The sequence below is a fragment of the Atta cephalotes genome (assembly GCF_000143395.1).
Source record: "Atta cephalotes unplaced genomic scaffold scaffold00024, whole genome shotgun sequence".
In the NCBI taxonomy this organism is placed as follows: Eukaryota; Metazoa; Arthropoda; class Insecta; order Hymenoptera; family Formicidae; genus Atta; species Atta cephalotes.
The window spans coordinates 3171028-3186495 of record NW_012130088.1 but is presented as its reverse complement, the minus strand read 5'-3'; the positions used below and the strand labels follow the sequence as shown (position 1 = coordinate 3186495).

The 15468-nt window shown below is 31.8% G+C and overlaps 5 protein-coding genes across 5 annotated transcripts in view; 3 read left to right on the top strand and 2 right to left on the bottom strand.

Moving 5' to 3' along the window:
• The window catches only part of LOC105620160 (sodium/hydrogen exchanger 9B1-like), a 9461-nt gene extending 7063 nt beyond the window's left edge, over positions 1–2398 (top strand). Inside the window, exons 6-8 of the mRNA XM_012201665.1 lie at positions 1018–1119; positions 1846–2086; positions 2331–2398. Coding sequence (XP_012057055.1) covers positions 1018–1119; positions 1846–2086; positions 2331–2398 — 411 coding nt within the window. The remainder of the gene's footprint in view (positions 1–1017; positions 1120–1845; positions 2087–2330) is intronic.
• An 800-nt stretch (positions 2399–3198) lies between these two features.
• On the top strand, positions 3199–5312 carry LOC105620116 (something about silencing protein 10). Its single transcript, XM_012201622.1, has 4 exons — positions 3199–3215; positions 3632–4188; positions 4451–5118; positions 5223–5312. Exons 1-4 carry the CDS (start codon positions 3199–3201, stop codon positions 5310–5312), a joined length of 1332 nt encoding a protein of 443 aa, XP_012057012.1.
• Positions 5313–5789: 477 nt separating this feature from the next.
• LOC105620159 (10 kDa heat shock protein, mitochondrial-like) lies at positions 5790–7382 on the bottom strand. The gene is given in 5 exon segments (XM_012201664.1): positions 5790–5933; positions 6027–6194; positions 7054–7200; positions 7202–7285; positions 7377–7382. Coding segments are annotated over 5 exon segments (549 nt in total).
• Positions 7383–9953: 2571 nt separating this feature from the next.
• LOC105620115 (60 kDa heat shock protein, mitochondrial-like) lies at positions 9954–13379 on the top strand. The gene is made up of 4 exons (XM_012201621.1): positions 9954–10365; positions 11486–12072; positions 12506–12809; positions 12979–13379. Exons 1-4 carry the CDS (start codon positions 9954–9956, stop codon positions 13377–13379), a joined length of 1704 nt encoding a protein of 567 aa, XP_012057011.1.
• A 1607-nt stretch (positions 13380–14986) lies between these two features.
• Positions 14987–15468, bottom strand: part of LOC105620113 (DEAD-box helicase Dbp80) — a 4498-nt gene continuing 4016 nt past the window's right edge. Inside the window, exon 8 of the mRNA XM_012201620.1 lies at positions 14987–15240. Coding sequence (XP_012057010.1) covers positions 14987–15240 — 254 coding nt within the window. The remainder of the gene's footprint in view (positions 15241–15468) is intronic.

Here is a 15468-nt window from a genome sequence, read left to right as displayed (position 1 = left end):
ATATATATATAATAACTACTCTCTCTCTCTCTCTCTCTCTCTCTCTCTCTCTCTCTCTTAAATTAGAGCGGGGACAAATGCAAAAAGATTTTGGATTTTTTAAGGGATAATATTACTCTAGAGCATAAAAACAGCAATAAATTCAAAATTTTTTTAGAAAAAAAAATAATTCAATATAAAATCAAATTAAAGCACTAGTTAGTGCATATATTAAAGTCCACAAAAAATTTTTTTTGTATTTTTTGCATCCAAATGGCGGCAACCAATGACAGAATCTAGTACGTTTTTTTTTGGAGATGGTCCGGGGTTTTACATCTTTCAGCATTCACAAATTTTGACCTAAAGCAAAAAAAATTTTTTTTTAATGTACATTAAAATACCTAAAGAAGTACATAGGGGTTTGTGAAAATATTGAAAATATTTTCAAAAATGGCAGGTATTTGAAATCATACTTGCATTTTTTTTAATTTTATGAAAAACTGTTTATAAAATAAAAATCCTGTTTATAAAAATGTTTATCGAAAAATCCCTATGTACTTCTCTGCGGAATGTGTCTAAGAAGTTGCAATTAAAATTTGAACCCATTCGGATAAAAATTATTCAAGTTATTTGTCGAGTCAATTTGAAAAATTGTTTTGAGAAAAACTAATAGTGCCTCCATTTTAGATGTAAAAAAATTTTTTTGTGGACTTTAATATATGTACTAATCAGTACTTTAATTTGATTTTATGTTAAATTATTTTTTAAACTAAAAAAAATGTTTGAATTTATTGCTGTTTTTATGCCCACTAGGGTGATCATATCCTTTATTGGGGAGGGGGGAGAGAGGATTAACTTCACATAGTGTTGAGTGCAAGTAAAAAATTAGAATGTAACTATGTTTTATTTGATTTTAGTTCAAAATAAAACTTGAAAGTTAATTTTTTCGTAATAATAATGTTTTTTTATCAAATTATCTATCTCATAAATAAATATACTTAACAATGTAAAAACTTTCATACAATTTTCTAAGTTTAGGTGCGCAGTACTACTACCTTTTTAACAACGATTCGAATGCCTTTTACATGGAAAGAACGACTCTTCATCGCCATAGCCTGGGTACCAAAAGGAACTGTGCAGGTAAAGAGTTTTTTTTCCATTTCCATGTGAAATAACGGTTTTGTTGAAGTAAAAATTAAGCCAGCTACAAATCCATGAAAATAAATATATTGAGCCATCAATATAATTATTATACAGAATGCTCGAACATGATGATAATGCTGTAAAAAATTGTGTCATTTTAACAATCAGTCTGAGTGTCTAATAATAATTACTTAATAGATAATCATATCTAACATATAATTCTTGTTATAGATTTATAATGAGCTAAAGTTTTAAACACTTCAGTAAGACCATTCTTCCCAGTAAACGAGAATGGATAGAAATAAATTGAAATGGATTCAGATTTTCAGAAATATTGATTCACGAATGTTAAAAATGAATGTTTTTCAATCCTGAATGCATTTTTATTCATTTATAAGAATTATATGGAGTATATCTCTATGCTTTTCAATCTAAAAATAATATTAGCTTTTTCTGTGCACAACACACACATTGTGAATACTATTCAATTCAAAATTTTGAATAGGAAATGTAATTTTTCAATCCAATTGCATCCAATTGAATCTAATTGAATCCAATTAAATTCAGAAAAAAATATTCGCTATTTAAAATACACATTCGGATAGAAAAAAATTTCAATCCATTTTAATCTATTCTCATTTGCTGGATTTCTGTGCAATTAATTCTCTATCAAAAATTTATTAAAATTAATAATTCGATGAATGTTGATATTTCGAAAATTAGGCAGCGTTAGCGCCGATGGCATTTGAACGTGCTAGAAAAGAAGACGATCCCACGAAAATAGAATTAGCTCTCGATGTGGTGAGGATATCCGTAATTACTATAGTATTTCTAGCGCCATTCGGAGCAATCAGTATGACGGCTAGCGGTCCTTATCTCCTAAACAAGATTGATATCGAGGAACACCGAAGAGAGCGGGAATTGAGCTACTTGCGCATCGTTGCTCTACAACCAGTTAGAAGACGTAGAAAAAGAAAAAACCAGCTCATAATATTATTACGACTCTCTGACCGCTAATAGACTTTGTAACATTAAATATAGATCATGTCACGTATTAAATAATGTTTTCGAAAAATGCTTTTATTTCTATGTCGCTGTTAATTTCTTACTTCAAAAATATTGTAAAAAATATAAATTTGTTATATAAGTTGTAGTGTAAGTGACTACATTTATACTCTTAATCGGGTTTAATAACATCTGTATTGTAGTTATGAAATTGGCCGATCATAGCTGCTCCTCAGAAGAATGGAACAGCTGTGATTGGCCAGTTTCATAACTATAGATGTTATTAAATCTGATTAAGGGTGACATGTAAATGTAGTCACTTCTCAGCAAACGAGAATGGATTAAAATGGACTGAAATTTTTTTCGAATGCGTAATTTAAATAGCAAATACTTTTTTGTGAATTCAATTGGATTCAATTAGATTCAATTGGATGCAATTGGATTGAAAAACTGCATTTCCTATTCAAAATTTTGAATTGAACAGTTTGAATTCACACATTGTGTTTGTGTGCATAGCTAATATTATTTTTAACATTCGTGAATCAATATTTCTGAAAATCTAAATCCATTTCAATTCATTTCAATTCATTTTCGTTTGCTGGGTTATTAATTACTACTTAAATAAGAACTTGTAAATTGCAAAAATATTGTTGCCATAAATGAATGCCCTTGTGAAAACCCCCGGCAAGACATTAATTACAGTGTGTTTTATTGCCCTCCCACCATTCCTAAATCATATAAGCCATTATAAGCAGATTCTTTCTCAAGAAAAATTTTCTGTTAGCTAGATATGCATTTTATTTTAAAACACTCCTCGGCTAAACTCTTTTGCTTGCATATAAAAAATCTGACAATTTATCCCTGTAACTGCTTTTTCGCAGGGCTCTAAGGATTTTAGATACGAGAGTGGATAGAGAATTCGGCCGCAGTGCTGCCACCAGGTGGCAAGTTTCTGGCCATACTCCATGGAGTGAACTCGTGGAAGGAGATGAATTACATTTATCGACGAAAAACAAATTGTTAGAAAATACTTATTTCTTCGAAGCATTTTTATATCAAATATTTGCAAATATGGCTCGCAAAAAAAGGTAACAGCTAAAAAATGTATCAATGAAGATTAAATTAAAAAAGATGACTATATATAATATCTTTGAATAAAGTTTGATTAATTTAATTATAATAATAAAAGTTGAATATAATATTAATTAAGCAATTCCATTTGAAAGAGTAAGAGATTAATATATAATAATTAGAATAAGTGATGTGTTAGATCAATTTTCAATATTTATATTTCGAAAATTTTATACATCAAGCTACATTCCAAAATAAATAATATGTTACATATTACATGTTTAGAGTAATATTTTTGGAATAAAATTTTCTTCAGAGAAGATATTTTGAAATGTACTCCAGAATTTTTTAATTTTGATTGTGTGTATGTTCATTCTATACTATTTTATAAAAGTAAAATATTCTTATTTATGAATTTATTTCTATCCATTAGAACAAGGAAATCTCTCGTTAAGGAAGACACTGATGATATGGAAAACGATATTGAAGATGTGGATATGAATGATGTAACAGATTCAGAAGAAGAATATACAGAAATTGAAAAGAAATTGTTAGAAAAAGTAAGAAAACAGCATACTATTGAAAATTTTGATAGTGACGATGAAGTTCTTGGTCTAAAGAATGACAATGAGGAAGAATCAGACGATCAACAAGATTCAATGGAATCTGACATCGAAGGGATACAAGAAGATTATGATATGCCAAACGACAGAGCTTGGGGCAGCAAAGCAAAAGCTTTTTACTCATCAGATTTTAAATACACAGATTATGCATCAGCGCCTCAAAAAGATTTGATTAATGCAGAAATGGAAGAAGAAGAAGGAAAAAGACTACATTTAAGAGCAATGGGACAGCATTTAACTCTTGATGGTTCAAATTTGAATAAAAACAAGGTAACTGAAATTATAGAAGACAGCACAGTTGTTCAAGAGGACAAAAAACAAGTGTCTGACAAGGAATCTTTTATGATTATGATCAATACTTTTAAAGGTATTTCATAACGATATTATTTAAGACACATTTTATTACTAATTTATTGTTGTATTACTAATTAATTGTGGTAATTATCATTTATAATAATAGTGATTTGATCTAATTAATTTTAATTAATGAATTAAACTTTCAAAATCAATATTTTTTTATCATGAATAAAACTATATTTTTTGTATGCTATTATATAATCATAACAAAAGTATTAATGATACCATTAAAAGTATTTATTGCATTGAATAAATAATTGCTTTTATTACAGAATGCATGTTGGAAGCAAAGGATATTTTAGCACCCTTTCTTGAATTGGTCAAAGATGGAACATGTCCTGAATGCAATGCAGTAACTTTTATCAGAACTAAGTATGAAGTTATATTAAATTATTGCACAAATATTTCATTTTGTTTGATGCTGAAAATGAAGGAACTGCCAATAAAAACGCATCCAGTTGTGAAACGTCTGGAGCAATATCGTCAACTGCTCGACGAATTGCAATCAGAGCAGGGAGATTTGTTAGAGCAAGTGACAGAGATACTGAAAGCAGTTAAGGAAGGTCGACCTCTTTATAGTATATCAGATGGTTCTCTAGTACAAAGTAGTAAAAAGATTCCAAGACTTACCAACTTGACTAAACTGATAAATAAAAGAAAAGCAGTAATACAAGAGAAATTATTATCTAATAGTACAGATGAAGAAACAAGCATAGATGAAGATGTAGATATTGAAGAAAAGTACAATGACGAATCTGTATCTGATGAAAAAGATGATACCATTCTGAATAATATGAACGAAGAAGATGCCAAGAGAGCGATAACGTATCAAATGGCGAAGAATAGAGGTCTCACACCTTACCGCAAGAAAGAACTACGCAATCCGCGAGTGAAACACAGAAACAAATATCGTAAAGCCATAATTCGCAGAAAGGGCGCGGTATGTATAAAGCATAAAGATAAAATGTTTACTATTGTTACTGACATACACAAGAGCTCTTCGAATATATTTTATACGAAATTTTAAAAAATTATTTCTTACAGGTGAGAGAAGTAAGAAAGGAATTGACTCGTTATGCAGGTGAGATCTCGGGTATCAAAGCAGGTGTGAAGAAAGGTATTAAATTAAAATAACTGAATAATTTTATTCAATGTAAACCATATGAATATTTTTTTTAAATATATGAATGTTAATATATAATTCTGTGGTATTTTCTCATTAATATATAATTTCTAAGATCAATCTAAGATCAATTCTAGAGTCATAAAAATTGGACATTTAAAATTCTGTCTGAAAATTATCGATAATAATTAACTGTCTTATAATTGTAAAGTGCTCGTATTCAAATAATTAATATGTGAAATTGTGTACATACAATAGTAACAAAATAAATATAATAGACAAATGCTTTATTTTATTGGAAAAACTTTATGTACAATAAGAAACATTAGCATTTTAGCAGCAATAAAAAAAATAGGTGTTTTTATCAAGTTAAACAGAACTTTTAATTACATATGTAAAACTCTGTGTATACATATTTTTTTGCTGTTAGTTAATGAAGTTCTAGAAAAACACCTTGTAGCATTTACTGGAAACTTAAATTCAACGAATTAAACTTCTACTTTGGCTAATATATCCGACTCGCGGAACAAGTGGTATTCCTTGTTGTCTTCAAGCTCAACCTTTGTACCGCCATATTCAGGAAGTAACACAACATCTCCGATCTTAATGCTTAAAGGCACATGTTCTCCTTTCTGATGACAAAGAAAAAGATAATATAATTATTAACAGATAATTTAGAGAAATATCTATAAAAAATATGATACACATTATTTCTTTGTACACACATCATTTCTCGCTCCAGGGCCTGTGGCCACAACTGTGCCTCGCAAGACTTTTGCTTGAGCTTTCTCTGGCAGTACAATACCACCTTTCGTTTTGGTAATAGCCTCGGCTCTTTGTATGAGAACTCTGTCAAAGAGAGGAATCAGCCTTTTCACAGCATTGGCAGCAGCCTGAAAATATATAAATATTTATAATTACTAATATAATATATTATTTCAACTTCAGGTGTTAATATATCAAGAACAAGGTAATTAATCTGTTAGTCAATTTTGACTTAATTAACTAACTAAATTTATAAAATTTATGATTAAATTTAATTCGACTACATTGACTTACATGTAACTTAATCATCCTCACTTTTTCATAGATATAAGAGTACTAAAATTTGACAAAAAAAGAAATGTATGATGACGAAAGTCATCAATGGAATTTCTCTTATAGCAAAAGTTAATCAATTTGGACTTAATTAACAATTACATTTACAAAATTTGTGATTAAATTTAATTCAACCACATTGACTTGTGTACTTAACCATCATCTTCAACTTTGTCGTGAATTTAAGACAATAACGAAATTTGACAAAAAAGAAATGTATGATGACGAAAGTTGCAAATGGAATTTCTCTTATAACAAAAGTTACGAGATACCTGCATATTCAATTACTTCGTGTAAAGATTAACGAATTATTACGAATTACCTATGAACAAACGACAAGGATACAATTACAGTCGAGATATCGGTTTATCTCGACAAACTTAAACAAAAGCAATTCGCTTCGAGAAGTGATCGGATACACGAAGGAAAACGGTGCAACATCTTCCGATTTGTTTTCGAACGGTGACTTCGGAGATAACACAACATGCGAGTAAGAAGCACTGCTGTGCAAATACCAAACTATTTGTAAGGATTATCGGAAAATAACCACGGAACAGCGTATCCTATGCCACGTGGATTTTCCCCGCGAAAAAGAAGGCTTCCCTTTTTTTACAACGGTCTATAGAGATCTATATACAACAATAAATAACTCACCATGATCACGATCTCTTCACAATCACTGAGTCGATCGAAGTACAAAACCGGCGACGAACACGCACTCGTGAATTCGTGCACGTTGTGTAACCTAAGCCTGATGAACTCGAGTCCTGAACCGCGAGCAGACCGGCAGTGAAACCGAAACGGCGAAACGGAGCAGTACGCGCACGCGCACAACGCGATATTCTCGAAGGTTCCTCTCCGCGGTTGCTAACACCTTCCTTCCCCTCTACGCCATAGTTATCGTGAATTGATTATGACCACGAAAAAAAGAGCGTCTGAGCAGTTATATAACGCGAAGTCGTGACACGTGAAAATACAGCCATTATCTAGTACACTATTCGAGGGATGTCTTAGGAACCCAGCAAACGAGAATGAAATGGATGGAATTAAAATGGATTGAAATTTTTTTCTATCTGAATGCGTATTTTAAATAGCGAATACTTTTTTTCAATTTATTGGATTCAATTAGATTCAATTAGATTCAATTGAATGCAATTGGATTGAAAAATTACATTTCCTATTCATAATTTTAAATTCACAATGCATAAAAAAAGTTAACATTATTTTTAGATTGAAAGGCATAAAAAGATATGCTTCATGCAATTCCTGTAAATGAATAAAAATATTCAGGATTGAAAAGCACTCATTTTAACATTCATCAATCAATATTTCTGATAATCTGAATTCATTTCAATCCATTCTCGTTTGCTGGGGAATTGTAGGAATATTTTCTCAGGACATAGACATCTTTAATCTTAAGAATGTTGTATCACATTTAAAAGTCAATACCAAAATTATAAAAATTTCAGAGATTACTTTGTACATCCGAATATCTAAAATTGAGCACATTCTTTTATTGCTTTAAAGCCCAGCAAACGAGAATGGATTGAAATGAATTGAAATGGATTCAGATTTTCAGAAATTGATTCATGAATGTTAAAATAAATGCTTTTCAATCCTGAATGCATTTTTATTCATTTATAGGAATTGCATGGAGCATATCTCTATGCCTTTCAATCTAAAAATAATATTAGCTTTTTCTGTGCACAACATTGTAAATATTGGTCAATTTAAAATTTTTAATAGGAAATGCAGTTTTTCAATCCAATTACATCCAATTGAATCTAATTGAATCGAATTAAATCCAATTAAATCCAAAAAAATATTCGCTATTTAAAATACACATTCAGATAGAAAAAAATTTCAGTCCATTTTAATTCTCATTTGCTGAGTCAGCAGTATAGATTCACTGATAGATAGATTTATTGTTTGTCTTGATTCTTATATATAAAATTGCCTAATACTTATTTGTAAATTTGGCGAGGATGTATAATATTATGAAAATTAAATTTCTTACAGCTTGGAGCTTAAGTTAATTATAAGCTTATAATTATATGTACAATATATATTATATGGCTTACTGAATTACTTAGAATGATTCTGTGTATTTGCGGTATATTATAATGAAATTCTTTATTGCATTTTTCTGAATGAACTTAATCGAAATTGTAACTTGAAATAATTATCTCCACAAATATCTATGCAAAGATGGCATAATAGAAGAAGGAAAAAAAAGATGATCGTCAACGGTCGGCCGATTGCATCATTTGCATCATACGGAATTACGCGGAGTTGCCATATTTTCTAGAACATACATCACGTGACAACTTTACGGCTTTACACGGCATTTTGGGCCGGTATCACCAACTCCACTTAATCTAATCGGTCGATTAAGTGTCAACTGTGATTGGTCAATTCTGCTGGACAGCAAATGCAATTAATCAGTTCTAATGTAACAATCAATCGGTTAAATCCTTTGCAGCGTTCGGAAGAATTGTTGTTTACACGAGAATCCAGGGTAATCATATACAATATGATACGCTACTGATAGTCACTGTCGCGCATGCGTGAAAAATCCCTCTCCCCCCGACTCCGATCACTACATCCATGTGATATCGCACGTTCTTCGTCTTCTCATCCTACGCTCATTCCACTCGTCTTTTATCAGCGAAGACAACGGACGCGGTTCGATCACGCCGTTATCGATTTTCAGCATTCTCAGTTTCCAACATCGTTCATCGACCGTTCATCAGAGAATTTTCCCCAAGGATCGAAGGTGAAGCGATTGAGCCGCGAATCCGTGCCACGTGCTTCTCCGGAAATTCGAGAAACTTCGCCGGAACGAATTTTTAGCCGGCCGGGTATATCGTTCGCACTCGATCTCTTCGCGATCATTCGGCGGAATATTACTTATTCTTTTCTTCACAATCAATTTGCGAAAGAAAGTATGCGGTTAATCAAATGATTTTTAGTCAGATCCCGTGATAATTTCTATTAAACGTTAACCTTTAATCGCCACGCGGGACGTTTACATAACCGTATTTCCGGAATAAAGCAACCCACTATCGAGGACTATTGATTTCGGTTATTCGTGATAAATCGCTCTTCATGCAATTTCTTTAGTGTTTAACGAAATTGTTTCGTTAAATTGCGAAATATTCGTATTTACAAGTAACGTCAGAGAAATATGAAAGAGCTAAATCTAGAATTATCATTTCTTATTTGCATTTTATTATCATTCACAAAATGCAACGTTGGCTGTGCATGCCATTAATTATATTGATCTGAGTAGTTGTTTAGTCTATTCTTGTATTACATAAAAAAGTATATAAAAAAAACACACATACACTGTATAGGATTTTTGTATATGTAGGATTTTTGTATTTTTCTTTTTGTTTGAAATAATAGCAGATAGGGAATCTGTGAGAACTCGATGTGTTCAATGTTGATGAACCCAATGTTATTAATAATTGCATCAGAAATTAGGATATTAAGCATATTAGTAAAAAATAAATTATTCTTAACTGACATACATTATGTATTTTTTTTTATAGATGCATAGATTACCTACTGTATTGAGAGGAGCCGCTCTGCGCCAGTTGCAGGCACGTACTTATGCCAAAGATGTACGTTTTGGGGCTGAAGTTCGTGCCTTGATGTTGCAAGGTGTAGATATTTTAGCAGACGCCGTTGCCGTAACGATGGGTCCTAAAGGACGTAACGTTATTCTGGAGCAGAGCTGGGGAAGCCCAAAAATCACAAAGGATGGCGTGACTGTGGCAAAAGGCATTGAACTAAAAGACAAGTTTCAAAATATCGGAGCTAAATTGGTACAGGATGTAGCTAATAATACCAATGAGGAAGCTGGAGACGGTACCACTACTGCAACCATATTAGCTAGAGCAATAGCTAAAGAAGGATTTGAAAAAATCAGTAAAGGTGCCAATCCCGTAGAAATCAGACGAGGTAAGAATATCAATTTATACAATAAACAGTTCATTTTTATATCTTTCTCTTACTTCAAATAACATGATTTTTTAATTATTAATTTAAATAGTTAGATAATCGTCATCAATTACATCGACATGATATTGTTAAAGATAATTAGATCATAAGATGATATTGTTAAAGATGTCGCATGAGAGTTCACATGACTTCTAAAATTTAAGTGACTAACGTCCAATTTCTTCATCTGTAGATAATTTTATTCAAGAGAATACAATGGAAATATCTCCTGAATAACGTTATCCGCAACTTATCTGAAAGTGAAGAAATTGGACGATAAGAGTAAGAACTGATACGATACTAATTTATTCATAGATATATATATATATGTATGTATATATATAAAATTTATATCAAATGTCGATAATGACAACGTTTTTTTTTTAATTATCCTGGGATATTGATTGTCACAAAAATTTGCTCAGAGTAGGCTATCTTTAATAATATTTTGTTGATGTCAATTATTGAAAGCGAACTAACTTAAAAAAAAAACTGGTGACACAATATGTTGTTTTCCTACTGGATTGCTAGCTGGATTAAAATTTTGCCACTATATTAACTGTGGCTGATAATGATAGCATCGCAACCAATAAGGTGACAAGAATCTAATCCAACTAATAATCGAGCAAGAAAATAAATAATAAAATTGTGTGCCGCCGGCTTTAATTTCATGAAAAATCCATTAAAATATTTTAATTCAAAAAAGTAATAATTTAAAAAAATCGTCAAATATCACAATTCAGAAAGGATTTTTTTAAAAGTGAAACGAAAATAACATTTAATCGTATTAAAAACATTTTTCTTTTTGTTAATATTACTTGATTAATTAATAAGTTTCAAAAATAATTTTTCCTCTTTTCTGGGAAACTTTATTTTTTGTACTTAATCTTTTTCACTTTTGAAATAAATATATATATATATATCTTGGAGGATCCAAGAAATATTGAATTTTGATCTAAGCTTCGAGATAAATCAAGGAACAATCTATATACATTACTATACATAATATTTTTATGAAATATGAAAATATGAATATTTCTTTGTGAGATAACATTAAACATAACAATTTATGATTTTGTAGGTGTAATGTTAGCAGTAGACAAAGTCAAAGATGAATTGAAAACTCTGAGCAAACCTGTCACAACACCCGAAGAAATCGCTCAAGTAGCAACAATATCCGCTAACGGCGACAAAGCTGTCGGCGACTTGATCTCGGACGCTATGAAGAAGGTCGGGAAGGAAGGTGTGATCACTGTGAAAGATGGCAAAACACTCATCGACGAACTTGAGGTCATAGAGGGGCTGAAGTTCGACAGAGGTTACATTTCTCCATATTTCATCAACTCCAGTAAAGGAGCCAAAGTCGAGTTCCAAGACGCGCTCCTTCTCTTTAGCGAGAAAAAGATCTCTTCCGTACAAAGTATCATACCCGCTTTGGAATTAGCGAATTCACAACGCAAACCTCTTGTCATAATCGCTGAGGATGTGGATGGAGAAGCTTTATCGACTCTCGTTGTTAATCGTTTGAAAATTGGGTTACAAGTAGCTGCAGTTAAAGCTCCCGGTTTTGGTGACAATAGGAAGGCCACTCTTCAAGATATGGCGATATCCACCGGTGGCATTGTGTTCGGTGATGATGCCAATCTAATCAAATTAGAAGATGTTCAGGTATTTATCCAATCTAATAATAGTTTGATTGTATCATTTTATTGTTTTCAAAAAGGATTATTTATTTTTTTTATATTTTTTCATAATTTTAACTCTCCATTAAACTTTTACTTTATAAATTTAGGCATATGGGATAAAAGTTGGAATTTGAATTTGAAACTTGCCAACTTGTTGAGTTTCATTCTCGTACGGAATCACATTACTCCAGTTAAAACTGATTTCACAAATAACTTTGACCTTATCTAAATTTAGAATTTTTATGTAATTTCTAATTCTTTAATAATGGAAGAATCTTTTCTACTTAAATAATAGAGTTAAGTAATGGCAGGATTGGGAATCAAACCCAAACTTATTACTTTAGGCAACTGTTCTACTACTAGTTGTCTAGCATTCATCAGCCATACTTTAACGAATGTAATACTTTTTTCTCTAGCTAAGCGACTTGGGCCAGGTAGGAGAAGTCATCATTACAAAGGACGACACTCTCATCTTAAAAGGCAAGGGAAAAAAGTCTGATATCGATAGAAGAGCCGATCAAATCAGGGATCAAATTGAAAACACCACATCCGATTATGAAAAAGAGAAGCTGCAAGAACGTCTGGCAAGATTAGCGTCAGGCGTCGCTGTCTTGAGAGTTGGCGGAAGCAGTGAGGTGGAAGTTAACGAAAAGAAAGATCGTGTACATGATGCGCTCAACGCTACTCGCGCCGCTGTCGAAGAAGGAATCGTTCCTGGGGGTGAATTTTTATTTTTATCAGCTTGTTTTCGCGTAGCTCGCATACTTAAATATATATTAAATATATATTTATTAAATAAATATTTATTAAATATATATTAAATATAACATTAATTTTTTACATATATATAACATTAATTTTTTACATATATATAACATTAATTTTTTAGGTGGCACCGCATTGTTGAGATGCATACCAATATTACAACAGCTTAAGGCTGTGAACGGTGATCAAGAAACTGGAATCAAGATCGTAGCGAATGCTTTGCGTATGCCATGCTTGCAGATCGCGCAGAACGCCGGCGTTGACGCCAGCGTGGTAGTTGCTAAAGTAAGCGAGGGCAAACTCGGCTACGATGCCCTTAAGAACGAGTACGTCGACATGATCGAAAAGGGCATCATCGATCCGACAAAAGTCGTACGAACAGCACTTACGGACGCTGCCGGTGTGGCATCATTGTTGACAACGGCAGAAGCGGTCGTCACCGAGATACCTAAGGAGGAACCCCAACCACCAATGGGCGGTATGGGCGGTATGGGTGGAATGGGTGGTATGGGCGGCATGATGTAAAAAGTGAAACACAAAGACTGAGATAAAGACAGTCCATGAGTTACACTCTTGTTTGTAATGAAACGCGATTGTACTATGCTATATTGTTTAAATAATTTAATATTGTTTAAAAAATTTTAAACATAGATTCTGTTCAAACGGAATAAATAGATATCCGTACTATCTCATACAATTTGTACTTCGAAACATTACAGGCGATAAAATATCACTCGTGTAGTATGAAGCTATTTTTATGAAACGCCGTTTCCACTTTTTTTGTTTTATGAATCTGTAATGTTATGAATCTATACGGAGATCGCTCGATTTATTTCATTCAATTTATGCGATGCATACGTAAATATTTCAAATGCATTTAATAATGTAAAAAATTCACTATGTGAGACGAACTTGTTAACGTGTTTATACAGAATGTAGAATTACGATGAATTGATAAATTCAATCAATTTATAACAGTAACAATTCTTGAATTCTATTCATCGTTATATTCCCAATATTCCAGATTTACATTGTTTCATAAATATAGTTATGAAAATGAGTAGTTTATTCAACATTTTATACTATTTCCTAGTTATAATATTCATTAAAGATGCAAATGTAAAAATGAATGTGCGCATATTAATTGTGGAAGATTAATTATTTAGGCTTTCATGATTTTGCAATTGTTAAATTTATTTTCAGTCTGAATAAATGTGTGTTAAAATTACAATTTATCTCTCCATTCCATTTAGCATTGCTAGATAGATTATGGTAAGTATATAAAAGTAAATGATTAATAAGATTGATAAGGATAGAGCGAAAATTTTTATTAGAATAGATATAAATATATGGTATACATCATATTGTGTTTGTCGTTTTTAAACAATTATTCAAACTAATATAAATATGCCGAAATAATATTTAATTACAATATAAGGAATTTGCTATTACATTTGCTACCATCTTATTCGAGACTTATTCCACCGTGATCATCTTAAATATCCATTTATCGACATTTATATTTTCAGAATGCGCTCGTAGAGCTTAAAACTGCTATTTTCTGAAACTATAAACATTTAAGAAGATATTCAGGCTGATCAAATCATATCTCGCGCGATTAAAGAGACAGACGTAATAAAAAAATATTCTTATATTATGCTTTTCTGTTGGTTCCCTATTATATTACATATATGTCCCATGAAATATCCCTGTTTAAATGTTTAACATAACCTGATGCATGAATTGTTTTACTTGATGTACTTGACTATACATCGAGTACGTTTTGATTATAAATAAAATTATACAGTTGGAAAAAAAACTTGTGTTTCACAAGTTTTTCTTTAACAAACGAGATTTAAAGTGAAACAGATTTTTTAATTAATTGAATAAACAGCGTATGCGAGCAGTCAACATAAAAATATTTCCAATTTTAAATCTTATTTCGATCCAATTAAATATACCAAACATAGATGCGGAAGAAAAAATATAAGACAGTAGAGCGGTTTTGTAATGTACAGTTATATAGTTGGAAAAGAAATATCTCATTTTATATTCAAAATACAAAGAGAAGTCCGCTTTAAAAAATAGTATATTAAAGCCTAGATATATCCATGATAAAAAGCCATATTAACCTAGGCTCCGATTTTCTCGATTTCATCTGCATCTTCTGCATCGAGATAATGGATCTTCTTGCCAAAATGTTTTTCTATAGTCCGGCACAATTCCATCGCGTGATCCGAGTCGATTAAATTAATGGCGATTCCTGACTTGCCGAATCGTCCCGTTCTTCCGATTCTGTGTAAGTATGTTTCGCAATCGGCTTGCCGATTTTGATCCATCGGCAAATCGAAATTGACTACTATCGTTACCTGTTCTACATCGATACCTGCCAAAAACATTAAAATTATTAGCAACATATTATTGTTTTATTATACAGATAAAAGTTTATAAACTGTGTGTGTGTGTGTGTGTGTGTGTATGTGTGTGCGTGCGTGCGTGCGTGCGTGCGTGCGTGCGTGCGTGCGTGCGTGTGTGTGTGTGTGTGTGTGTGTGTGTGTGTGTGTAGTGTGTGTGTGTGTGTGTGTGTGTGTGTGTGTGTGTAGTGTGTGTTGTA